The sequence below is a fragment of the Rhipicephalus microplus genome, chromosome 6 (assembly GCF_043290135.1).
Source record: "Rhipicephalus microplus isolate Deutch F79 chromosome 6, USDA_Rmic, whole genome shotgun sequence".
NCBI lineage: Eukaryota > Metazoa > Arthropoda > Arachnida > Ixodida > Ixodidae > Rhipicephalus > Rhipicephalus microplus.
Window position 1 is genome coordinate 189,098,571 of NC_134705.1, and position 27,348 is coordinate 189,125,918.

The following is a 27,348-nucleotide window of genomic DNA, read 5'->3' on the forward strand; positions in this document are numbered from 1 at the left end:
AACTACCGTCATGACATCTAACCCAAGCTGCCACACTTCTAGGGCACCTTTAATTTGTCCCCGACCCCGTTTCCGGGTGCAGCCCTCGGTGGGTTCTTTGGAACCTTTTTTCCCAGTGTGGCAGCTTGGGCTAGTTAGTATGGCATGACGATTGTTGTAGCGCGAGAACAAAACGACGACACAGAGACAAGAAGAACACGAGCGCTCGTGTCCTTCGTGTCCTTCTTGTCTCTGTGTCGTCGTTTTGTTCTCGCTCTATAACTATCTTCTTTCCCAGGACGCAAATAAATGTTCATCTGTCTGTGTGTCTGCATCTTGTAGCACCTTGGCTATCTCACTCTGAGATCTCTTTTCTACCTTTCTTTCTCTATTCACGCGTCTTTGCGTACGTGCGTAGCGGCGTCGTTTACCCCTCGTCAGCCAACGATCGTTGAGGAAACGCTGTGTCGATGACACAGGCGTTCCTGGAAACGGAGAGCTGTTTATTTTGTTTTTTTATTTTTCAAGGGCGTGGCTCGTCAAACTGGGTGCCGTGGACGTCGACGACCGGCTTTTACGAGAGCCGGCACAATTTCTTGGCCGATCTGTTTTCTGTGTTCGCTATTTGTTCATTGAAAGCGCGTTTTTCTTTTCTTCATTCCCGCCGGAATAACGCCTCCGCCACTGCCTTCTCTCTTTCTTTTTCTTCATTTTTTACTGTTGCGCACAGCTCAAGCCGCCGCCTATTAGTCTACATAGACGCGAAGAATGCGCTCCAATTCAGGCGTGCTCTCGTGTATAGACTAACGGCCGACCGACATTCCTCGTTCTCACCTTCTATCTCTTTCTTAATCTCGATTCTCCGAGCTGCCAAGAATGCGCGCCTCGCTGCGTTGTGCCGGAAGGGGCGAGAGGGAATTACCCGAGTCATTCGGCCGGGTTCGGATTACGTCAAACGGCTTTAGCGAGTTGATTCGACGAAAGCTCGTCTGGTCAACTGAGACGGCGCAGTTACTGAAAGGTCGTGGTTACCGACCTATAGTCTATTATAATGATCGTAACGTCCTGAGCAAGGAAGGAGTTTTGCCCTAAACCCGACAAGACATCTATTATAGGATCCTCATCTCAGCAGCAATGAATCATCCTCATCTGTTTGGATGATCATCATCGTTTTGGGGTATGCGCTTCATCGCTGGATCCGCGGCGTTTGTTCGCTCGTTTATTGCAAGTTCGCGGCCAACTAAACGTCGTTACAGCCGAGTCGTCATGCCAATGATAATATCTGGGGTTCCACGTCCACAAACCACGATGCGATCACAAGGAAGGCCGTAGTGGAGGGCTACGAAAGTTTCGACCGCCTGGTGTTCCTCAACGTGCGTCGACATCTCGCAGTAGGTGGTTCTCTACCATTATGCTTGTGCGAGTTCCTATAGATCTTGTGCGAGTTCCCTAGTTCACATTGAATCGGGCGTAGTAGCGTCGTTGTCCGGTTACGTGTGCACGTATATGGAGCTATCAGTGGCGTACAGCCTAGAGCTGATGGAAGTTGGAGTGTTTGCAACTCTACCCCTCCCCCTCCCCTCCGCCACAGGATTGTTTGTTTTTTTTTTCATTTAGCGTGCGTATATCTACATGCACAGGTACAAATGCACGTACGGATGAAACTGCCCCTCCTCCTCCCCTCTCCCGTAAAGAAAAAAATCAATGCATCTTCGCTCTAGTGGAAGTGCCAAACTGGAAAGAAGTGTGGCGCTGGGCAGCTTTTTTTTGTCTCTCTGTGGTTTTCTTTTTATTTCCTCCTCTGTTCTCTTTCCTACTCTCCTTTTTTTTTCGTTTTGTTATGTATTTATTTCTCTGTGTACTTCTCTATACTTCTTCCTCCCTCCTATTCCTTTCTATCTCTTGCTCTTTTTCTTCCTATTTTTTTCCTCTTCCTTTCTCTCTCCATTTTTCTCTTGCTTCCTCTTTTTTATTTCTACTTTTATGAGTGGTTCTCGCCTGCGTTACGCCAAGTGACCCCAGCAAACGACAGCTCCGGTTCCTAAGGTCCTCCGCACTTAGATAAAAGAAAAAAAAAATTCTAGCTACGCAACTAACGGCCATAAAGTTCGTGACCGTTCACCGCGCACTCGGGTGACCCAGTCTGTCTAACCATCGACTGAAAGCGATAGGCGTAACTTTCTCACGTATATACACCCGTGGTGGCTTCATCGCTACCGCCAGCACCCGACCCTCTCCAAAGAGAGTACTTCCTCACTTATACTTCCTCTACTTCCGGCTTCTGCTTTGCTTGCGCACGACTGTGCTTTCTCCGCGCGCTCGTGCAGGAAGCAGCGGGTGCGCACTGGCGCCTCGATGCGTTTGTTCCTGTCATTTCTCGTCTTCGTGTCGTGCGCATCTGCGCGCTTTTGCAGTCGCTGCCGAGTGGCACGCCCCCTTTTGTTTGACAGACGAAGTATAGAGAAGAAGAGCCCATGGCCTCCGAGAAGGGGAGGGGAGGGGCCGCCATCTCTGAGGCCATGGAAGGGCTCACAGTGTGTGCAGTATAGTTCGAATGTAGGTGGGCTCTCGATCTCAAAACCGCTCACGCACGTCCTTTTGCGCTGGAGTGCAGTGAACTAATGGACAGACAGCTGCGTGTAGTGCGTAGCTGTGACGAGATTGCGTGCGATAAAAGCGTGCAGCGTTGCCGAGGGTGTACGCTTTCGTAAAGGCCCGTATGGAATGTATACCTTTGGTGTACTCCACCTACTACCGTTGACCATCGATGCATGAGATATCGGGTAGATGAATATGTGCGTAAGCATGCCGTGAATTGCACTGGCAAAAAAAATAATAATTTGATTGTCTGGTTGGCGCAACGGAATTTCGAAAGTGCCGACTTCTAGCGACTTCGAATGTCTGCGCACGGATGTGGTCAGACTATGTGATGTTATATAAGTATAGCCACGATCATCGCGACGGTAAGAGCTTGCTGGGAGCGCCTGTACTTGCGTGTTTACTTGTGAGCCCCCCCCCCCCCCCCTTTTTTTTTTGTTTCGTGCACGAACGAAAGCATGAATCTTTTTCTGTGCGTTTTTGTCTTTCTTTCAAGTATATTACCAACATGTCCAAACAGCTGCATTAGAGTACCGTGCGCCGTACTCTTCCGGAACGATTCATGGAGTGTGGAAGCCTTGCCGAGATTGTCTGCATTAAAAGGGTGCAGTAATGCGAAAGTCGAGCGCGGCTCGTGGCGCAGACTGTAGTTGTGGTGGTGGCGCTTTGTACAGTCACCGTACTGCACCGTACTGTTAGAACGTTTGCGTGCGAAAAGAGCGTTGAGGTTACACACAAAGATGGCTTTGCCCCGCCGCGGTGGTCTAGTGGCTAAGGTACTCGGTTGCTGACCCGCAGGTCGCGGGTTCGAATCCCGGCTGAGGCGGCTGCATTTCCGATGGAGGCGGAAATGTTGTAGGCCCGTGTGCTCAGATTTGGGTGCACGTGAAAGAACCCCAGGTGGTCGAAATTTCCGGAGCCCTCCACTACGGCGTCTCTCATAATCATATGGTGGTTTTGGGACGTTAAACCCCACAAATCAATCAATCAACAAAGATGGCTAGCTAAGCACAATAGACATGAAACGTTTCGACAAAAATGTCCATGTCCACAAGGTGTGCCAAGGCGTACTACTAAGAGCTAACATATACACGCACTTATGTCAATATACACAATGTACATGATCATTGCATATACAGAGCATACACTACTGGGTGAACATTGCAACAGATTTGTACAACAGATGTTATGGCGCATGTAACTTACAAAATTTACAGTGTTAGTATGAAGTGTATATATACAAGAGCCAATACGGGGGGGGGGGATATATATACACATACAAAAAACATACACATACGCAGTGTTTAAAATAGCATGCCAATTAAGCTCTGTCCCCATAAACGTTCGAGTTTTTGTATATCTTGAGTTGGTTTGTGCGTACTTTTGTTTCTGCGTGTTTTTATCTTCCTGTTTTGAAAATTTGTTCGTCTGCATATTGAGCACTCATGTAATTCATGTAACCCACTCTGCGAAGATCCCTAGGAGAAATTGCAGTATTCATAAATAAATAAATAAATAAATAAATAACATATGCAGATTATATGCACCAATCAGTCGCTGTCTCATGACCTGTAGCTACAAGAGCCAGGTCAGATGAAACAATAGCCGCACACGTCCATCAGCTACCGACAGAAAGCGGCACGACCACTGCCGTAGAAACTATGTACTTTTTCCGAAAAGAAAAAAAAATTACTCCCACAAAACCGATAGAAGTTCCGAGTGCAGGCGTTCCCGAGATCGGATACAGAGCACGACGACGGTGACTTGCTGCAACAGCCTCGCGCCTGTCATGCCACGGACAAATAATAGCTCCCGCGCACAATTGGAAAGCGTGCGAAGCGACTACGCGAGCAACGACCAGAGGTGACAAAGCGATTAACTCCGAGGCGCTGAAGTTGATTTGTGTAGCAGTGTCCAGGGCCAGTCTCTTCGCGAGCATCAGCGCTTCATGTCGGTTTCTGGTGTTGCATGTTTCAGTTTCATGGTGTCGCATGGAACTGGAATGGTGTTGCATGTTCCAGTTTCATGGTGTCGCATCGAACTGGAATGGTGTTGCATGTTCCAGTTTCATGGTGTCGCATGGAACTGGAATGCTGTTGCATGTTCCAGTTCCATAGTGTCGCTGGTGTCGCATGTTCCAGTTGGCATCGTTGCGCATGTGCAAACAACTGGTTATATAAACATCGGCAACTCTTCAACATATGTCGGTGCGTGCAACATTTGTACATATGCTTAGCGTCATTTCATGACGTGTCGCTCAGTAAAAAAAAAAAACGGCAACTAGGTCACCTTCCCTCCCCCTGCTTCGCATAACGTCGATTCCCACGTACGTGGGTTCTGCCGAATTTTTTTGTTTGAGCCTTGTGTGCATCTCAGTTCAGTGATCCTGGCAAGCCTCCGTGCTCGATTCGGTTATATTTTGAGGGTTCGACTCCATGCGCAAATACCTTAACTCGTAGCTTAAGCAATAAAAGGTTCCTTCAAAAGGCGAGTAATTGCCGACTTTATAGCCTTTGAGCGAGCGATTACAGCACTGGCACACTATATACCTTCCCAGGACTTCATCATCGCTTCACTCTTTCTGTAAGGCGCGGCAGCCAGTCCACCTGCTCATATTCATTTTTGGCGAGAACATCCTTGGAAGAGGGTGGTGGCCCGAGAACAATGATTTTCATTTCATTTATTTCATTTATTTTACCCTCAATCGCACATAGCTTTACAGAGGGGATTGGGGTACAAGAAAATAATAAACTATGAACAAGAGAAATATAGTGACATCGAAATGATAAAGATTACATTGATGGAGGAAAAATAAGTAATTAAAATGCCTTCCTCCCTTCTGTCGTTTTACGGGGGCATAAACGACCCTGTGATTCTTTATTTATTTATTTATTTATTTATTTATTTATTTATTTATTTATTTATTTATTTACAACATCTCTGGTGGCAGCACGATCGGGTTCCGTGCAGAACGGACGGTTCACGCTTCGCGCCCTTTTCACTTTTTTTATGCGCCGTGCCACGAGCCGTGACAATTCTTCCGAGAAATCGGCGAACCCCGACGACACCTTTACTTCCTTCCGCTGGTTCGAAGCACCTTCGGGGTGACCCCATTCCGCCTATATACAGCAGGAGTAGCTGGCCATGCACCGGCTACTCCTGCTACTCCTCTTCCACTCGGTATATACGCCACAGTCGCTCTCTCTCTCTCTCTTTCGGAAGCGTGTGGTCGTCTCTACACTTATTCTTTCAAGAACTACGGAAGATGAAACAAAGCAGGAAACAATGCAGGAAACAACGCAACAATGCAAGGTGACTGTATGGCAGACAGGTGTGCAGCTGCATTACATAAAGCTTCGCCCTCTGCAGAAATTAGATTATATATATATATATATATATATATATATATATTGTAATGACGAAAACCGAAACTGGAACTCTCTCTGGCACAGACTCGCATGCTAGGAAGGAAGAGGAGGAAGACGAAGCAGAATAAGAACAGCCGGCCTGCAGCAAAGGCGTTGTGTCTTATTTCTCGTCCTTACAATGGCGCAGTCGACGAAGAAAACGGCTTACGTCTCGGTTTCGTCATCCAGAACGCCCGCCGACGTGCAGCCGCGGTAAGCGTCGCTTGAGGACGGCGTCAAGCCCTCCTCGGCAGCTGTTTACTGACACCACCGTTCGGGGACGGCGTCAAGGCCTCCTCGCCGTCACGCTTCTTCGCTGATGGGACCCGCAAGGCGTCCGTCGCGGCCAGCATCGATCCCAGCACCGACGGATGGCGTCCAGGCCTCCGTTGTGGTTCCGGGAAACTTGTCCTGGGACGCGACACGTCGCGGCAACCATGCGCACGGGCCCCTCTCACCTAGGGATGGCGTACATGCCTCCTCCATACCTGGCAACCTGTCGGCGCTTCAAGCACCCACCGTGTACGGCGTCGAGGCCTACCCGGCGGCGCAAGACCGCTTCATCTACGCCACAGTACCAGGTCACAACTCATCACACGGGTTCCGCTTGCCTGGGAACGTCGTTGACGCTTCCAGCGCCCTGGAACCCATGTCCACGAATCCGACCACAGCTGGATTTCCAAGGGACGCCGTCCACGCGTCCTTGGTCAAGAATTGTACCACCTCGAATACCGCAGTCACTGTATCCTCCGCAGAGGCGGGCCTTGGCTCTTCGTGCGGATCACACGACAGCGCAGCGGAGCTGCAGCATACCATCGCGCAACTCCGTGTCACGACCAACGCCCTCATAGCGTCGAGTTCCAAGCTATGTCCTGCCATCTTGCCAACATTGTGCGCACTCAATGCCATGTTGGCTGCGGCCGCCGCACAAAACTTCGAGGTAAGCTCGCCCGAGAACCGTCGCAATCTCCGGCGTTCTCTCGCGGAGGTATCGGAGCAAGTGAACTGCTTGGCGGGGGCACATTTCGGAGTTCTGCCCGCCGTCCCGCCATCGCCGATTTCCTTCGCGCTACCGGAATTTCGCGGCTTCCAGGACGACGCCGAGGAATGGGTGGCAACCGTCAACGCTCTCGGAACGACTGAAGAGCAGAAGTGGGACATGGCCATAGATCGCCTGCGGGATGCTGCCGCAGCATGGCACAGGTACGAAGGCGTCAGGCAGCAGTCCTGGGCAGAATGGAGTGCAGCCCTGATTGCCGCTTTCGGACGGATTTCCTGTGACTCCAGCAAGTCCAGCTCGATCTTCCCCGAGGCCGAGGATGGAGCCCAGGCAGCGCCCCGCCTCGAGGCTGCAATCGTTCGTTGCAGCTCGTCAACGGAATGCTGCCAGGAGTTCCCTGCTGCTGACCCTGACCGAAGTGGCTGGAATCATACACTACAGGTCCCGGACTCTGCATCGGTATTCGACCTGAAAATACCCCCACCAGACCTTCGTCCGGAGATACGGCCCTCGCGCTCGTCGTCTGAGGACATCGAGGCACTCAATCCTATTGTATTAGACACAACTGAACCCTACCAGACCACGATCATGCTCAGCCACGCAGACACTCGGCTACCAAGGAACGTTTCCTTCGAGAAAGCCCAGATACCTAGCTACGCTGAGGCCACTGCCATCGAGAACTTGCCGAGGACCAGCCCTCCTGCTGTTTCCTCCCAGCATACGATGTTTGCACATGACAGTTCGCCAGAAGCCACCGGCTCGACTACGTCTGGGAGTTCTGCTGTGGTATTTATGCCCAACCATGAGCTGCGTCCCATCTCATTTCAAGAAATGGCCCAAACGTCATCATGGCTGCCTCGCAGGGCATCCCGCTGCAGTTCAGTCCACCAGCGACGGTGGGACAAACACCAGCGTTTCCAGGTTACTCTGCGACCTTGCCGGAACAGTCAGGGCCGTCCACCTGAACTGCATTCTACGAGTTGTCAGGAAACGTTGCATCATGGACGAGTTCGACCACGGCGACAAAGTCAAGCCCACCCACCAAAAACTTTACCGCCAGCTCCGCGCGCGCACAGGACCCAGTCTCCATCACGACACGGTGAACGACCCAGACGACATAGCCAGTGTCGGCCGCCGGAGCCAATTTCGACAAACTTCCAGCGTGGTCGAGACCGACCACGACGATGTAGCCAACCTCGCCCACCTGAAGCACTGTCAACTGCTGCAGCTAGCCTTACCTACCAGAACATTGTCGTTTGGCCCAACGACAATGCTAGCAGTCATGGCCGAGTGTAATGACGAAAACCGAAACTGGAACTCTCTCTGGCACAGACTCGCATGCTAGGAAGGAAGAGGAGGAAGACGAAGCAGAATAAGAACAGCCGGCCTGCAGCAAAGGCGTTGTGTCTTATTTCTCGTCCTTACAATATATATATATATATATATATATATATATATATATATATATATATATATATATATATTGTACAGAGGGCAATATATATATTGTGCAGAGGGCAATTATATATATATATAATTTGTGCAGAGGGCAATATATATATATATATATATATATATATATATATATATATATATATATATATATATATATATATATATATATATATATTGTGCAGTGAATCATATAGGAGTGAATCATATAGGAGTGAATCGCTACAATATATATATATATATATATATATATATATATATATATATATATATATATATATATATGATTCACTCCGACGAAGGCAGGCCCACCTGCCGAAACGTTAGTAAAACTAGTGTTTTTTCGCACGTTTGTCGACCTCTTTTTATACTGCATTTTCCACCGGATCCATTGAATATCACCCCACCATATATATATATATATATATATATATATATATATATATATATATATATATATATATATATATATATATATATATATATATATATAGTAATGTCAGGATGTATAGGGGAAGTTATTAGAACCAATGGAATGTAAATAAGAAGAAAGAAAAGTGGATGAAAAAATAACCAGCCGGCTGGTTATTTGTTCATCCACTTTCTTTCTTCTTATTTACACTCCATTGGTTCTAATAACTTCTTCCCCTCTACATTCCTTGGCATTACTGTCTGTTTTATCTCATATATATATATATATATATATATATATATATATATATATATATATATATATATATATATATATATATATACACTTCCGCTTTACCGAGACACCTGGTACTCGTGTGTGAGAGTCGAGAGTCGCCTACAAGTGTCATGCGGATATTTTTGGCCCTTCGGGGAAACGCTGCTGCTGCGCGTGGAGTGTCCGTTTGTTTTCGTTACCGCTGGTGGCCGCCCGCGTGCAGTCGTGCGCTGTGTGCGGTTGCGGGGCCTGCGATGACTCGCGTGCGGTAGTGCAGCCGCCGTATCGCGATTTCCCCAAGAAAGTTTAACCGGAACGGCGCGAGACCAGGCACGGAAAGAAGGAAAGAGATAGAGGCAGGAGGAGGCTCTGTGTGTGCGAAGTGCTATACGCGGGGCACGAGGAGGGGCCTTGGCGTATCGAAGAAGTGTTTAACGATACTATGAGGGAGCGCGAAGTTGTCCATTAGTACGTGGAATCAAGTCACCAATGTTCTGTGTTTAGAAAAAAGTGTTGAACGATTGCGAGCGCTTCGTACTCAACTATGGGGGGAGCTGTGAGCCCTCCTAATATGTAAAGCAACGGAAAAGCTATCACGCTCAAGCACGTGTGTTTAGAAAGAGTGGTTAACGATTTAGAGTACTCGATACTTTACTATTGGAGAGCTGAAAGCCGTCCCGTAAATGTAAGCAATGGCATCACTGCTATATTACGCGGATGTACTTATTACTTGTACGTGGACGTTAGGCAGGGTTGGAGGGAGACGAAGAGGAAGAAGGTGTTAGAAATAAAGAGGAGGACTGACAGCCCAGCCTAGTGAAACTGTGTATCATTACAAGATCGCAGTGCAACAGGGCGTTCTCAAAAGGGTTGGTTGCACGAACGATGATGGTGTGCTAGAGTTTGCGACCATCGGAAACGTCTTCATTTATCACCCAGGAAGGATGAGTCTTCAAAGAGGGGGAGTGTACGTGGACGTTAGGCAGGGTTGGAGGGAGACGAAGAGGAAGAAGGTGTTAGAAATAAAGAAGATGGCTGACACCCCAACCTAGTGCAACTGTGTATCATGACCTTACTGTATTCATTGCTGTATTTGGGATAGCCCTGGCATCCTTAGCGAGCAGCCCATTCAGTTCCAACAGTTTCCTCCCACTGTCTGGCCAAATATTACACACTTCGAATCAGGCTACGCACAACATAATAAGGGTTAAGCACTCACTTTAAACGCCTTCATTTTACCTGAAAGAGGAGACAGAGCCTTTGCTTACTCTAGAGCAACTTAAAAAACAAAAACAAGCTTCCTGCTTCGGTGTTAGAGAGCGATAAATGAAGTGGCCGGAAGCTACTCGGGTAGCAGCTAGGGAAGGCTGGTAGCAATACGCACTGCTGGTCTAGCTGCGTTGAATACCGACCGGAAAGGCGAACAGGAAACGTATTAACCGCTGCGAAACAGGACTGGGACCGGAGAATAGACAAGGAATGTGAAAGGGTATGGGAAAAATTGGCGACTTGATGGGGATGTATACCATGAAAAATCGTCGCACACACGACGAAAAAACGTGAGGAACCCTTTCTTTGCATATTGCGCGTGCGGGCTGAAAGCTTTGCATAATCACCGCAGACATGCGCGCAACTTTTCCTAGCCGTGTGCCAACTAGCCTGAATGCAGACGTTTCTGATCCCAGATTTTTTTCTATTTAAATAAATATTAGTTTTAATAATTAATCGGGTTTATTTATTTATTTATATGTGGGGGTTGACGTCCCAAAACCACCGTATGATTATGAGAGATGCCGTAGTGGAGGCCTCCGGAAATTTTGACCACTTGGGGTTCTTTAACGTGCACCCAAATCTGAGCACACGGGCCTACAACATTCCCGCCTCCATTGGAAATGCAGCCGTCGCAGCCGGGATTCGATCCTGTGACCTGCGGGTCAGCAGCCGAGTACTTTAGCTACTAGACCGCTGCGGCGGGATTATTTATTTATTTATTTATTTATTTATTTATTTATTTATTTATTTATTTATTTATGACTGTTTAATGACATGGCTATTACCTGTAGCGGCAATTAACCTGCTGCGGAAGTTTCAAGCTTTTGTTGTCGATCTTGTGTATCAAAACCTTCAAACGCCAACTAGATTTTTCTCGGTGATTTTTCAATGAACCTTACTTAGTAGTCGTAGCAGTAGTGGTAACATAGCAGTTATAGTAAAAGTAGTAGTAGTTATGGGCGCAGCCAGATTTCTTTTTATTATTGAAGGGGGGGGGGGGGGGGACGGTATTGACACATTATGTACGTGCGTACGTTCGTATGCGTGCGTATAGATATGTGCACGTTCAAACCCAAAATAATGCAGAGGGTGGGAAGGAAGAGTTTGAGCCCCCCTTTCTCTCGGCTACGCCTATTGTAGTAGTAGTTTATGTTATAGTAAATAACACCTGCTAGTACGAGTACGTCGTTGAGCGTCGTTTTGACTGTCAGTTCATGTAGTATAACTACAAATCAATTCTGCGCAGACCCGCAAAGGTGGCGAAAAGGTTAAGAAAGGGAAAATAGACAGCCACTCGTTTGTGGCACGAAGGCTTCCGATGCCACAAACGGCTGGTTGTCTATTTTTTTCCCTTTCTTGGGCTAATGATGGTGCCGTTTCCCTCGTGTACTTTTTTCATTTCATTTCATTTCATTTCATTTATTTACTCTCAATGCCGTAAGGCGTTACAGAGAGGAGGGGTACAATATTAAACAATCAAGAGAAAAGACAACAGCGGGGTGGTTACAAAAAGTGATTGCTGACAGTGGACCTAAAGTGCGCAGCGTCGCTGATGGAGACGATGGAGGCTGGAAGGTGATTCCACTGCACGCTGGTCGTTGGGACAAACGAGTTCAGGTAGAGGTTTGTTCGGGAGTTTGGCACACCAACTTTTAACGGATGATCAATGCGGGATGACACGTATGATGGAACCGAAAAAAGGGATTGTTTTAAAAAGGGATTGCTTTGTTCGTTCCCACTTGCTATAGGCTATATCCTGTGGTACAGAACTTAGCAATGTAAACGCTTGGCCTGCGTAGTGAACGATTGGGCGTACTGCAGATACTTTCCGTACTACAGGGCTTCCACTTCGCGAGGTATGCGGAAACTGGGTCACCGCGGAAGCTCCCGTTGCATGGTCACGCGGTGGCAGGTTTCGCGGAAGCGACTGGGCTCGCAAACGTCCGCTATTGTCTCCCACTTTCCGCTTCTCGCTTTTTTTTTTTTTTGCGTCTCGGAACGTCCGTGGACACACAATGGCCGATACGATCGCCCTGCGCGCTAAGCGAAAAAAAAAAGAAGAAAAATAACTTACAAGACTCTCTGTGCAATCGCGGAAGACGACTCGAAAGCGTTGTTTCTGTAGATCCTCCGATGTTGTTGCACGTAGCTACCGGTGGCACATACCCGCTCCAGAGCGGGTATGTGCCACAGGGGATGGAAGATGGAAGATGGCGGTACTTGGAGTGTTCACTAGATGGACGCACGGACGTACGGATGGAGAGACAGACTAGAAGACGGACGGACAGATGGATGGACGCACGGACGCACGGACGGTCGCGCGAATGGACTGAAGCAAGAACGAACGGACGGATGGAAGCACGGACGGGCTAACGGACGCTTCGCCCCACTCATATTCACTCCGTGGATATGCTGTGATTTTTTTTTCTTGTCAATGCGTTGATCTTAGGCGTGCGCACAAGGGGGGGGGGGGGGGGGAAGGGAGCAGTGGTGTAGCCGTGAGGTGGCACATCATTCCCTCCCCCCGAATGTTTTTCTTTTTTTTTTTGCCATGTCATATAGCGTGGAAATGACCGTCTTAAGGGGGTGCCACCCACCCGAAATCAAGGAGGTGCCCCACCCGAAAAAATTTCTTGCCTGTGCGCCGCGCCTGGAGGGGGGGGGGGGTGCAACCTCTCCTAGTCAGCTAAGATACGGGGTGTGCTAAGTCTGCCCTATACATTGACTGTAGGAGAGGGGGCGCTGCGATCAACATTGGCCACCCCCCCCTCCCCATGAAAGAGAGCCCTGCGCGCGCCTGATGATTGGTCCTCTCCCACCACCTGCACCTTGTTCTGCCTCCGTGATCGGTGTAGTATTGCCCGAGCGCCGATGTGATGTGATTTCATCACCACGTGACATGACGTTACGACGTGACGTCGTGATCAACCTTAAATGGGTTACGTCGTCTCATTCCGGTGATGTTCGCGCATAACTGGCGCAAACGCTGACGGTCTCATTCAGCGTCTGAGGAGACATAGACATTTTAAGACTTTTGCGTGAGAAGATTAGAACTCTATTTAAAGGTAAACGTAAAGCCTGTTTTTTTTTTTTTGGATGTGGTGATCTTCGATTTGCAGAGTCGTGGGAGGTACGACTCTGGAAAAGTAAGCAAACGTGTATTTAAAAAGAATGTTACGTATACATTGAAAGGTCACGACTGACTAAAATATGGAGACTATGCTCTGGTTCAATGACACAGATGATTGATAGATATGTGGGGTTTAACGTCCCAAAACCACCATATGATTATTAGTTTCTTTGGCACATACGCGTTTAGGATGGGGGATAGCGGGGGCATAGATTTATTATAGGCTGCACAGTATTTTGGTGCACATACCTGTTTGTTTGGCTAGCCGTCGCTTTCATTTTTTAGTGTACCAGCGGCCACCTAGTGGGATTAACCCAATTTCTGTTATTATCATTGTTGCATATATTCGTTTTAAGATGCCAACAACAAGCGTTACGACCGATCGCGGACATGAAATGCTTGACCTATAAAAGCTTCGCGGTTAAATGGTAACTCGTAATAAATTTTACGGTACATCTGGTGATAGCTGGTCAACGCGCCTGTCTCGTTTTGCGAGGTTGCTTTAAGTGGTAAACTTTTGCTTGTAATAAATCAACATCAGCGGCGAGCTATTCTAGCGTGCAGAAAGGCGCAGTCGGCCGAACATCATTCTGATTCACAAAAGAAAAAAATACTAAAAACCAAAGGATCTAGCATCATTAATTTATAACTGTTCTACAATTCATTGGCCATACAGTTCCTATATGAAAACTTTTAAAATTAAATTATTCGTATCTGGGCCAATACCTCGCAGTGGGTGTGAGCTATACATAGAGGTTATCATCTTCATCATCATCATCAACATCAAACGATGACAAAAAAAAATAACAGTGGCTGGTCGCTACTGCACAACGGAAGTGTCTGTGTCACGAGTAACCCCGCATATGTGTTAGTTTGTTGTATATGCGGTACCTGAATATAATTACTTCCGGCGTGAAAGGCTCCCCCCTGAATGCGGTCTGTCTGTAACAATGAAAAGAACGAAATACCTCCGGAAACGGCGAGCTGGTGCGATCTCCCATCCACGCATCGTAGACGCGGGCGCGCAGAGTAGAATTCAGAAAGGGAGAGGAGGAGGAGAGGATGTGAGGGGGCAGCGCAACAAGCTGAGTTGGCGGGCGCGTGGGAAAAAAAGATGGCCGCCACGTGCTCCGTTATCATTACCAAAGCAAGCGCTGCTACATGAACTGCTGCTGCTGCTGGCTCGGTGTTAATCCGGCGTTTGCGAGGGCCTTCGGGATCCGCGTGCTTGGTTCTGAAAGGAGCGACTGCGTAGCTCGCGCCCTTTTAGACGCGACCTATGAAAAAACTGTCCGTAAATGCGTCAAACACATTACTATTTCAAATCACTCTTTATTCCGTGACATTATGGTTGAGTGGGCGAGTTGGGCATACATGACTGTTTTGAAATGAGAGCGCACTACTTACTATACTGGTAGTAGGCGCTTGTCCTTGTCTTTCTGTCCGCGTCTAAGTAGTGCGCACTACTTACTACTGGTAGTAAGCGCTTGTCCCTGTCTTTCTGTCCGCGTCTAAGTAGTGCGCACTACTTACTACTGGTAGTAAGCGCTTGTTTTTGTCTTTCTGTCCGCGTCTAAGTAGTGCGCACTCTTACTACTGCTAGTAAGCGCTTGTCCCTGTCTTTCTGTCCGCGTCTAAGTAGTGCGCACTACTTACTACTGGTAGTAAGCGCTTGTCCCTGTCTTTCTGTCCGCGTCTAAGTAGTGCGCACTACTTACTACTGGTAGTAAGCGCTTGTCTGTGTCTTTCTGTCCGCGTCAAAGTAGTGCGCACTACTTACTATACCGGTAGTAAGCGCTTGTCCCTGTCTTTCTGTCCGCATCTAAGTAGTGCGCACTACTTACTATACTGGTAGTAAGCGCTTGTCCCTGTCTTTCTGCCCGCATCTAAGTAGTGCGCACTACTTACTATACTGGTAGTAAGCGCTTGTCCCTGTCTTTCTGTCCGCATCTAAGTAGTGCGCACTACTTACTATACTGGTAGTAAGCGCTTGTCCCTGTCTTTCTGTCCGCATCTAAGTAGTGCGCACTACTTACTATACCGGTAGTAAGCGCTTGTCCCTGTCTTTCTGTCCGCATCTAAGTAGTGCGCACTACTTACTATACCGGTAGTAAGCGCTTGTCCCTGTCTTTCTGTCCGCATCTAAGTAGTGCGCACTACTTACTATACTGGTAGTAAGCGCTTGTCCCTGTCTTTCTGTCCGCATCTAAGTAGTGCGCACTACTTACTATACCGGTAGTAAGCGCTTGTCCCTGTCTTTCTGTCCGCATCTAAGTAGTGCGCACTACTTACTATACCGGTAGTAAGCGCTTGTCCCTGTCTTTCTGTCCGCATCTAAGTAGTGCGCACTACTTACTATACTGGTAGTAAGCGCTTGTCCCTGTCTTTCTGTCCGCATCTAAGTAGTGCGCACTACTTACTATACCGGTAGTAAGCGCTTGTCCCTGTCTTTCTGTCCGCATCTAAGTAGTGCGCACTACTTACTATACTGGTAGTAAGCGCTTGTCCCTGTCTTTCTGTCCGCATCTAAGTAGTGCGCACTACTTACTATACCGGTAGTAAGCGCTTGTCCCTGTCTTTCTGTCCGCATCTAAGTAGTGCGCACTACTTACTATACCGGTAGTAAGCGCTTGTCCCTGTCTTTCTGTCCGCATCTAAGTAGTGCGCACTACTTACTATACCGGTAGTAAGCGCTTGTCCCTGTCTTTCTGTCCGCATCTAAGTAGTGCGCACTACTTACTATACCGGTAGTAAGCGCTTGTCCCTGTCTTTCTGTCCGCATCTAAGTAGTGCGCACTACTTACTATACCGGTAGTAAGCGCTTGTCCCTGTCTTTCTGTCCGCATCTAAGTAGTGCGCACTACTTACTATACCGGTAGTAAGCGCTTGTCCCTGTCTTTCTGTCCGCATCTAAGTAGTGCGCACTACTTACTATACCGGTAGTAAGCGCTTGTCCCTGTCTTTCTGTCCGCATCTAAGTAGTGCGCACTACTTACTATACTGGTAGTAAGCGCTTGTTCCTGTCTTTCTGTCCGCATCTAAGTAGTGCGCACTACTTACTATACCGGTAGTAAGCGCTTGTCCCTGTCTTTCTGTCCGCATCTAAGTAGTGCGCACTACTTACTATACCGGTAGTAAGCGCTTGTCCCTGTCTTTCTGTCCGCTCCTAAGCAGTGCGCTCTCTTTTCAAAACAGTTATTCTGTGACAACAAAACATTGCATCAGACAAGAGTAAGTATACAGATATACAGACGAAGAAAGAAGTGTAGACAAACAGATACGCAAAAAATTAAGAGAGCATGCATATCCTTGCATAGTTAAGTGTAGCAAAGGTTGTCAGTGAGACAGATGAGAGGGTAAAAGTCTAGCCAAGCCAGGGCCAGCTAAGGGCCCACCAGCGCAGTAGTGACCCAGCCTTGCGCAACTTGCGTTGCCAGCCGCGCTAAACATGCTTTTCGTGCCAATACTGTGGAAAAAACAAACAAATTAAATCAAACAAATTAAATTAAAAACAAACAAATTAAAGTGAAAAACAAACAATCGTTTCGGGCGACAAGCATGGGACGGCTTTCAGCTCTCCCATAGTAGAGTACCGAGTACTCTAAATCATTAACCACTTTTTCTAAAGTGGTGTGCGGAGTTATGGCGCAATTGTTCCCGATTCGCCCTCATTAAGTGTGACGCCGCTTTCACATAGTAGAGTACCAAGTACACTAAATCGTTTACCACTTCTAAACACAGCCGCGATGAGGTGCTATACCTGAGTACCAAGTTTTACTTTGGGATATATCGACGCGTTTGAGTTTATTGCACGTGAGGCCCAAGGGACGGCTTTCAGATCACCCATAATAAAGTACGGAGTACTCTAAATCGTTAACCACTTTTTTTCTAAACACACATACTTTTGAATCCTTTACGGTGTTCTGTCGGATTGTAATTGATGTTCACTGTTCGTGAGAATAAATTTCTCTAAACACCCCCGCCACCACTGGGACAGCTTATTGCTCTCCGATAGTGGCGCACATCGTACTCTGAATCATGTAACATTTCTTCAAGACATGTCCTCCGTATAGTAGAGTACCAATATGCGAGTTTCATCTTTCGTTTCGTCGATTTGACTGCGACGGCTTTCTGCTCTCCCACTCTCCCATAGTAGACTACCAAGTACTCTAAATCGTTAAACACTCTTTCTAAACATTGTCGAAATATTTTTAAAGTTGCCGAACACATTTTATAAGCACGTCTTGTTTTTTGTTTTCCTTGGTTGTTTTAATAAGTGGAATGAAATCTCGGGGAGAAAATTCAGTGAAAAGTCCTTCTCGGTTGAGTTAATTTTGAGGAAGGAAAAGATGTACCTTTTTTTCACAGTTGTACTTTTCACGTGGCACGCGGAAAGCGGCGAATCGAAAATTTGTGACGTCACGTAGCATCGTCGCTTCGTCATAGGCTTCGTCATCGAGTGGGAAGCAAAGGCGTTGGCTTTTGCGTTTCAGTCGTCTTAGGCAAATGCGTTTGAGACTCTTGTTCTTCTTTTCTTGCGTACCCACTGTGGGGGACTGGCCAAGAATAGGGTGGTTCTATAGAGTAGTATGAAGTTTTAGAATAATCTAAGTTTTATAATATAAATATTACAGATTACCTAGGAAATTATCGTGCTTGATCGAACGTACATATTTATTAGAAGAAACAAAAGATCATCCTTTTTTTTCCCAAATAAGAGCCAATAAAGTAAAGCAATGCCCTTTTTATACGTACGTAAGGTTGTAGACACGTTAGGATAAAAATACTGATTAGGTTGTCAACAGATTCATCAACCTGCGAGGCATTTTCTCTGTTTTTTATGTGTCAGCATTCTGGGCCAATATCCACCGCCCCTCTGCCCCTGTAATAACACTCTGCTTTAAAACGTGCCGATTGCCACATCATTTAATCTTTTTTTTTCTTTAGTTACCATTTGTAGCTAATTTGTAGCTAATTTTCTCTTTAGTTACTATTTGTAGGAAGGCACTGGTGGGGGAGGGGGGTTAGAGCCTTCCTCTTCCTTTGGGGGGGGGGGGGGGGGGCTAGAGTTCCCCCCGCCAAATTTTCGCCTGCTCTCCGTTGCACCCCCTCCCCAAAAAGGGGGGGGGGTACATGGTCATGGTCATAGCACATGAAGGACTTGTTTGTGTTTCTTCTCTTCGTCCCGTGAGTTTGTGCGCTGGTACTGCCCATAATCATAGCACAAGGGCTGAGTTCCCCACCTCCCGACCCCCCCCCCCCCCCCCGAAGGCACTCACTTATCGTGGGTATACGCCGGCCGGTAAAATAATCCAGGTGCCCACCTCCGCTGTAGCTCCGTCTCATTTCGAGCGCGCATACGTAACCGAGCTACGCCGAACGCAATCGAATTGCCTTCCTTGTGATCAACGTTGTGGCGAGGAATCGTAAACAGAAGACTAAGGCGGCCATCGGGGCTCGCCTCCTCCAACTCGCGTTCGGTCGGAGACATAAAGCCAACAGTGGCCCACTCTCGCGCACCGAGGCGGCCGCATTGTTTACCACCGGTCAGCCGCAACTGGCGACGCAGGGGCGGCCGATAACTGCCGCAGCTGTAACTCTCCCCACACGACGACAGCTATCCGTGCAAAGTCCGCGGCTTGTTTGCCCGGCGCGTGAGTACGCAATCTCGCGTAATCTCCGGCTCCCCGTTGCCCAGTGCGCCTTGTCTAAATGAGTGCAGCGGTGCGAATCGCAGAAGGGGAAAGTCTACGTTTGAATATATTTCTTTTTTTTAAGTGAAAGCCTCAGATGCATCATCAAACGCGAAAAAAAAATGGCCGTCAGTGTCACCACGATTGATGCAAAAAAGAAATCATCACTACCGTTTCGTGTGTGTCTCTTTTCATGTAATGACGTCACTGGTTGGCCAGCATTTGCGGCGTCGTCGTGACGTCACGTGATGACCGTCATGATGGCGCCACCTTTCGAGTCACCACTAGGTGAATGCGTAAGAGACCCCAGTGAACTTTTTTTTTTTTGTAGCGTTAGCTACACTGGCCTCGCTGAGCCAATTTCGCGTGGCACTGGTCTGCGCATGCGCAATGATCGCCGCCGCCGCCGCGCGCGGCTCGCCGCCGGTGTGCGCGCAATTCGATGCGCTGCGCAGACGATCAGTGGTGTCGCGCACCGGAGCCGGCAACTCCCTCGCACCCGGCCGCGGTTGCGCGCGACTCACCGCCGCCGGTGTGCGCTTTCCAGAGGAGTGCCGTCATAGCCTTGGTAGACAAATAGACGCGCGCGCCTTCCCTGTGCAGTCGCCATCTGACACTGCGCTGGAGCCGCTTGATAGCGCCTCTGACTGGTGTTTGCCACTGTGGTATAGCCATGGAGAAGGAGAGTGCAAATGCTGCTCAACGGTGCAGCAGAGCGGAGAAGCTTAACTCATCGGATCCCGAAGCAGTTGCCCGGCAAAATAAATATTCATGTGCCACATATTACGTATACCGTGTGTGTGTCATTAAAACAGCTGTAAGCATGATATCTGGAAAGCTAAGAATAATCAGCTGAACCTTAGCTAACGCTACGTATATCCTGGCATAGCTGAGCTAAGCCACTGCCATTCTTTTTTTTTCCTTTATTGCGATAGCGTTGGCGCAAACACGCAAGCGAAACTCGTAGATCGCTGAAGAAAAATCGAGTATTTGGGGAGTGTTTATGCTACGCAACAATAATCGTCGTCTACTTGGAGTACTTTCCTCGCGTTATCACCACGGTTCCGGTATTTCGCGAACGGCACGCGCGTTATCAGTGGAGGGGGGAAGAGAACAAGAACAACAACAGAGAAGGCGGGGAGGTTAACCAGGTACATGCCCGGTTCGCTACCCTACGCGTTATCGGTGTGACATGGCATTCTCGATAGGAAAGTGGCCGGCGTTGGGTTTTGTACAAAGGAAACGTCAGCAAGTCGGATGACGATTATTGTTGTGTATATAACAGAAACACTCCCCAAGCACTCCATTTTTCTTTAAGAGTGAAGCTTTACGACAATGTTGCGGAGAGCGCTAGAGAAAGTCTATCTTCTGATGATGCTTTCATTAAACTTATTGGACGTTCTCACTTGATTGCGTTGCCTTGGCAACGAATACACTGTGCTACAACGAAGCAATGTGCTTGACATTGCAAGTTTCTGGTGATATTATTGAACAAACGTGGCCCGAATGTGGCGAGAAACTGAAATCTGTGACGTCACACAAAGACTAAGGTGCTTGTGTTTGGGCGGGTCAGGAGTGACATTTTGATCTTCTAATGTGATCTTCTAATATGAACGGTAGTCTCATTTTGAATCGATAATTGCGAAATCGAAAAGGGTAAAGAAAGGTAACAGTTCTCTTAGGTTAATCCCTAGCCAATGAAGTGTTTCGGTTTGTAGTGTCACATTAAATGTAGCGTCGAATGGAAGAGCCCTTCTGCCGGGTCTTCCTTTTACGCTAAAGTCAGGCTCCGACTCGTAACTTCTGCTGCACTGCACGGAATTGCTGACCTTAGCGGACGATCGGCACACATAGACACACACGCACACAGATTATGTACCGTGCCCATAAAGATTTCCCGTCTTTCGCGGGAGATTGCTCGTGTTTGCTTTTTGGTATGACGCGATACGTGATGTCTTCGCGATGACTTGGAGACTGGAAAGTACCGGCGAAAGCAGAATATCTATGGGGCCGCGATCCGTGCGACTTCTTTATCGGCTTGTCTTGCTTTCACTGTGACTTCGTAACACTTAAGCTGAACGCGCGTGCGTGCGTTTCGTGTGTGTGTGTGTGTGTGCGCGCGTGTGTGCGCGCGTGTGTGTGTGTGTGTGTGCGTGTGTGTGTGCGTGTGTGTGTGTTTTCTGGCTGATCAGGTGTATTCAAGTCGCAAGACAGGTGATTTGGTGTTCTGTTTCATTAGTCACTAATGCGAGATAAGCAGTTTTCGTTATTTTCATCGTCATCATCATAATAAGCCTCTTCTAATGTCACTTGCATGTGACCAATTCGAACACCGTGACCAAGGCCTCTTCCCATGATGTGCAATTTACCTTTAGCGTCCCTGTAAGCCTAAAACCTTGCTGCTCGTATAGCCCATTGTTTCTGTTTCGTTCTGCGTGTTCAAAAATTCTGTTAAATTATATATTCACACTCCTTTCTTTCCTCCTCCTTTTTTACCAGTGGTTGTGACTGTGGACAACCAGCCAATCCGTCTGCAGCTCTGCGACACAGCGGGACAGGTGAGTTGCGTTCCATTTACCTGTACTACTTTAACGTCACTATTGTGGTCCATACATTCACAAATATCGACGCACCGTAGCAACGCGTTTTCGGCAACGACGCCTGGACGCGAACTATATGCACGAACTTCCAACGAAGACTGTCTGTGCAACTGCAGCACATACGCAGAGGCTCAAAAACGTCAATACAAAAAAATCAGCGCAAGCTATCGGCGTCAAATTAAACCCAAACAGCGGCAAGCCTTCGCGATGGTATAGTTCGCGCCGTGCACTTATCACCGTGGAGAGAGACTTAAATATGCGCAGAGCTGCAGAACAGGACTCGCTCGCCTGTAAATGGCGATAACAGGACGGTATCCGCTATACCATCGCGAATGCTTGCCGCTGTTGGTGTTTAATTTGACGCTTACATGTAGGAGTGGTCCACGGGAGTTCACTTTCCTACTTATAGCAGCCGGTTTCGAAACTCGGCCGACGCTCGAAAGGTGAAGGGTCGAAAGGGAGCAGAACGGTAGCAGAATCACGTGACCCATGAATGACTTCTTCCCCCCATTGGATGTTCTACATATACATAAGACTCTCTCGCCGGAGACTTCGACTTCTTGGTATCGCGGCGGCACACCCACCGTCGTTAATCCAATAAACCCCCGGATAATACGAAGAGGAGGGAGAAAAGAAAGGAAAGGGGGGGGGGGGTGTTCCCGCTTCTTCCGGATTCCCCACGCAAGAGTTACGACGCTGCTGCACCGGTAGTGACGTGTGCGTCTTGACCCACGTGATTGCCTCTCGGCGCGAAGAAAAACGGCTTTATTCGCTTCCGGGAACCGTAGCGGCGCCACCTTGAGAATGCCCGCCGTAGATATATAGAGGTACGCTTGTAGGCGGCCATTAAGTAACCCCTCCTGGATCGCCCATCGGTGCCTCCCTTCTAACCTGCTAACGTTGCGTACATGAAGTGTTCTCGCAGGCATAGATTTTCCCACAATACTTACTAGAGGGAACTCTGGCGCTAGTGTCTATGGGAGTTGCAACACACGGCGCTTCAGCGAGCATGGGAATGATGGGTAGTACACACATTTGTCTACTTTTCGTACTTCTGGCCTGCTTCTGGCTCCGTGTGTGTTCGTGTGGCTTGGGGCTGTTTTTTCACGAAAACATAAATTAGCAAATGTTCACCGTTTGCGCTTCACAACCTTATTTTTTTTAGGCTTACTATTTTGAATCAAGTGCCTAAGTTCAAAAGGGTTTGTTCTTTTTTTCAAAACAAAACCGTAACCAGTAATAAACAAAGCCGCAAGTACGATTCGCCGCCCACAAGTACGAAGACTAGGCAAATGTGTGTACTACCCTTCATCCCCATGGTCGCTGAACGATCGCAGTGCCAGAGTGCCCTCTAGTTAATTTTGGGAAACTCTATGCTCCCAGGGATGGAGTTGACTTTGCGCGCTCCGGTCTGGTAAATTTACGTGCAATACAACGAGCGCATAAACGCGGAGAGGTTGGGGGCGACCCATAGTTTCCTGCGGAGACCACTAGGATACCTATTGGCACTGCGGTCGCGTAGCTGTACCGTAGGAAAGTACGTTGATTCTAATCGGTAAAAAGACTTATGTACTTTGTCATTTGTGGATGCCATGGACCTTTTTTAAAACATACATTAACACACCCAAGTTTCAGAAAATTTCATGGCGCCCGTGTCGAGATAATACGAAAAATGATGCATGTTGAAATTACTGACGTCACGCGTGAAGATTTCGGCGCGAAACTAGAAAAATGAAACTGCAGTCCTGATTTTCGCCGTTAATAATTAACTTACGATAGTGAAACATGTGGCATTAGAGTTATCAGGGTATAGCTTATCAATTATAAAGCAAGTAATTATTCCACTTTTGCGTCCTTGTATAAGTCACTGCGAATTGTCTCGCTTACAAACGCTTTTTTTTTTTGTCGTATATGGATAAAAACTATGGGAGCCAGAAAAGGACGAAACCGTTTCGAAGCCAAAAAGTTTTCTTCTTATACTGCACAACACCCGTATAATTGCAGCTTTCGAAAATTGATCGGGCTTGTCTCGGATAGTTTTCTTTCTATCCGTCTTTCTTCGGATCCGACTACTACTCCACCTACCGGGGCAGCCCGTTGCTCTTCTCGGGGGAGGGTGGGGGGGGGGGGGGGGCTGTTACAAATGGAGTCGTAAATAAGACGAACGGTGCGTAGCGGTCGACCCTTCGCTGATCTTATAAGGTGTGTAGGCCAAGACGCGGCTCGCAAGGCTGTCGGGGTGCGCCTCATGAAAATACATGGAACACAGTGGTGGTCTGTGGTCCCTGCACTTGCGTATGGGCTAGGGCGCCCGGTTCTTATACGCTCGTTCTGCGAAGCGATCTGTTGCGTAACGCGGTGCGAACGCGACCCGACTCGACTGCGGCTCGAATTCTCTCGAGCCATATTACGTCGTGTACACGCCTGCAGATGGCGTTACGAATCGAATTAACCACTGACTCGCGCAAAGAGTGAATGCGACCCGACGATGCTCGCAGTTGTGGTGTATCGAATTGTCTCGGGGCAAGAATTGGGGAGAGGACATCGCACAACACTGCCGTATAGGAGAAAGAAAAACAAATGAAAAGGTAGCATCCGGCCCACACACGTGATCGACAACTCAGTAGTAGTGTCGTTGGGGGGCGGGGGTGGAGGTCGCTAATTCTCTTTGCTCTATATTCTAATCGTAAGGACTTCAGTGTAAGGGGTCGGGAAGAGAAAAAAAGGAGGTAGCACTGCCCCCTGCCCTCGCTCACGTTTATGGGCTTGAAAATGACTCCGTGAACAAGAAGCGCTTCGTCGTCGATGTTTCGTGTACGGACGGTCTCTTAGCTGTATTTCCGCGCTTCACTGCTTGGTGCCGCTCATCATGACCGTGAACGGTGGTTTACTAACACCCGCCGCTTCGCTGTTGCTCAGTTGAGAAGAGACAGACAGACAGACAGACAGACAGACAGACAGACAGACAGACAGACAGACAGACAGAGACAGACAGACAGACAGACAGACAGACAGACAGACAGACAGACAGACAGACAGATAGATAGATAGATAGATAGATAGATAGATAGATAGATAGATAGATAGATAGATAGATAGATAGACAGACAGACAGACAGACAGACAGACAGACAGACAGACAGACAGACAGACAGGTGCCGTACGTGTTTTGATCAGCGCAAGCCGTGACAACGCCTACCATGCTAATCCAGATGGGTGTGCCGAAAAAACGAAGCGGTGCACACGCCTAAAGCACTGCGCGACACTCGAGAAAGTGAACTATTTCTGCGATATATTGTAATCATACGTGGTTCATCAGTTGCTGTACTGTGTCGGTAGCAACGTCGATACAATTTCTCAATGTGGAGGGGGGGGGGGGGGGGGGTATATGCGACGTTTGTGGGCGGAGCTTAAATGTGTTCCTAAGTTGTAACCACTAACACTTGCTTTACTGTGTCGTCACAGTCGTCGATGTTGCAGCATAGAGTAACCTAGTAAATGTTTACTATGCGTGTTTAGAAAAAGTGGGTAACGACTTAGAGTATAATGTGTGTTTAGAAGAAGTGGGTAACGACTTAGAGTACTATGTGTGTTTAGAAGAAGTGGTTAACGATTTACATCTGTACTATGGGAGAGCTGAATGCCGTCCCACGTGCACCGATTGTGCATGATGTGTTTAGAAAAAAAATGTTTCACGATTTTGAGTACTTGGTACTCAACTATGGGAGAGCAGTGAGTCGTTCCTAAATAAAAATAAAAAACCTGTTGATTTCTGCGACGCCACATCATGTATTTTGTTTAGAAAAAGGGTGGTAACGATTTAGAGTACGAGGTACTCATCACGTGTGTTTAGAAAAAGTGGTTAACGATTCAGAGTACTAGGTACTCTACTATGGGAGAGCATAGAGCCGTCCCGTAGGCCTGTACTTCAAGGCCCTACTTCACCCATCGTGCATACAACGAATCCAAATGAAGTGAGGATTCTCTATGTGATTGTAAGCGTTTAGAAAAAGTGGTTAACGATTGAGATCCCTAAGTACTCTACTATGGGAGGGCATATAGCCGTCCCGCAGGCCTGTCAGGCGCAATGCATTCAGCGCGTCTGCCTATAGAAGTGTGCATCGACACATAGAGAAATAAAAAATGATTGACATATACTCGTGGCGTCAAGGCTACGTGGCGCTTATTTCAGGTATATGACCTTCACAGACACATGTCTCTGTCGCTTGTTGTCGGTGGGAAACTTAAACACCCTGGCGAATTTCAGGCAAAGATTCCGACATTATTCATCGGAAAAGCCCAATAATTTAGACAGTAAAGAAGAACTTTAAATTACTAATGTTTCGTAGTGTTTACGTTCGCAGTAGAATAGTACTAACGGGTGCAGCGAAAAGGCACAGCTTTATTGCGCGTAACGAACGGCAAACGTGCAGCAGTTCTGGAGGCGATGCTTGTATTTATTCTTAGCCTGTAAACGGCAATAAATTGTTGAGTACGAAGGCAGAAGGGAAATACCTTCGCGACTCCCGTTGATGTACGGTGCCGGGAGGGTGAACAAAAAGAGTGGGCTTAAGCCGAAAAGAGAGAGCGTTTAATTAAAACCGGTACTATAAAGCTGTCCCTTTTTACACGCAGAACTCGCTGTGCTTTTAATGTGGCGGTTCAACTGAGGTCATGAGAAAAAGTATCGGTACAAGAGACGAAACGAAACAGCACCGAAAGAAGGAGAATAAGCGTACAGAATCAACTCGGGGTGATTAAGTCCCAGACTGGCGTAAGTATACGTAAACGCTGAGCCTTGGGCACAAGTGAAGGTTACCGAAAACACAGTAAAAACAAAAAAAAAAAAACACATTGCGGTCGCTGTACTTCCTGCTCGCCGCACTGCTTAACAACGCATGTAAGCGTCTTTGTGCTTTTGATGGCGACTACGCACCCCCTGCCCCCCCTGCCTCCACGTTCTTTCCACTCGAGCTCCATCTCTCGTCGAAAATTAGCGCCTCATTAGTTGGGGGAAAGGTTAGGTCACTCCGTTGCTATAGCGCTGGTGGCTGCTTGGCTGGCCTGGCTTCCACTCCGTGTTGGCTTGCTGCGCCGCGTTCGCTTCTTGTGTTTCTTTTTTTTTTTTTGTACGCTTCCAGGCAGGCCGTTTGCAGAGTTGGCCTCTCTTGGCTTCGGATTGGCCGTGGATATACACTGCGTAGTGGGTGCCCTCGTCTCCTAGACGACTTGCCGCGGAGCTATTTAAGACGACGGCGAAAGGTTTTGCCAGTGCTGTAGTACGAGCTTCGTCGCGGGGTGCAGGAGAGGATTGAGAGGAGAGGTTTTCTCTTCTTCGTTGCATCGTTTTGGTTGATCTGATGATGCTGCTGCTTATAGTTGGTTGTTTGTTGGTGGGACGTCTCATCCCACTTATACATTCCCTCCTTCGCTCCTTGGCTCTAGCGCCGTAATTGCGTATAACTGCGCACCGTCTTTGCCGGTGCTTCGTAGCCCCATCTTCTCTCCGTATTCCTCTTCGCTGGGAAG

General features: G+C 47.9%; 1 protein-coding gene across 1 annotated transcript in view; it reads left to right on the forward strand.

Annotated features, from left to right (window-relative positions):
• LOC119166979 (cell division control protein 42 homolog) overlaps nt 1-27,348 on the forward strand; it is a 136,758-nt gene that overhangs the window by 18,597 nt on the left and 90,813 nt on the right. Inside the window, exon 2 of the mRNA XM_037418379.2 lies at nt 21,719-21,777. Within this exon, the coding sequence (XP_037274276.2) occupies nt 21,719-21,777 (59 nt within the window). The remainder of the gene's footprint in view (nt 1-21,718; nt 21,778-27,348) is intronic.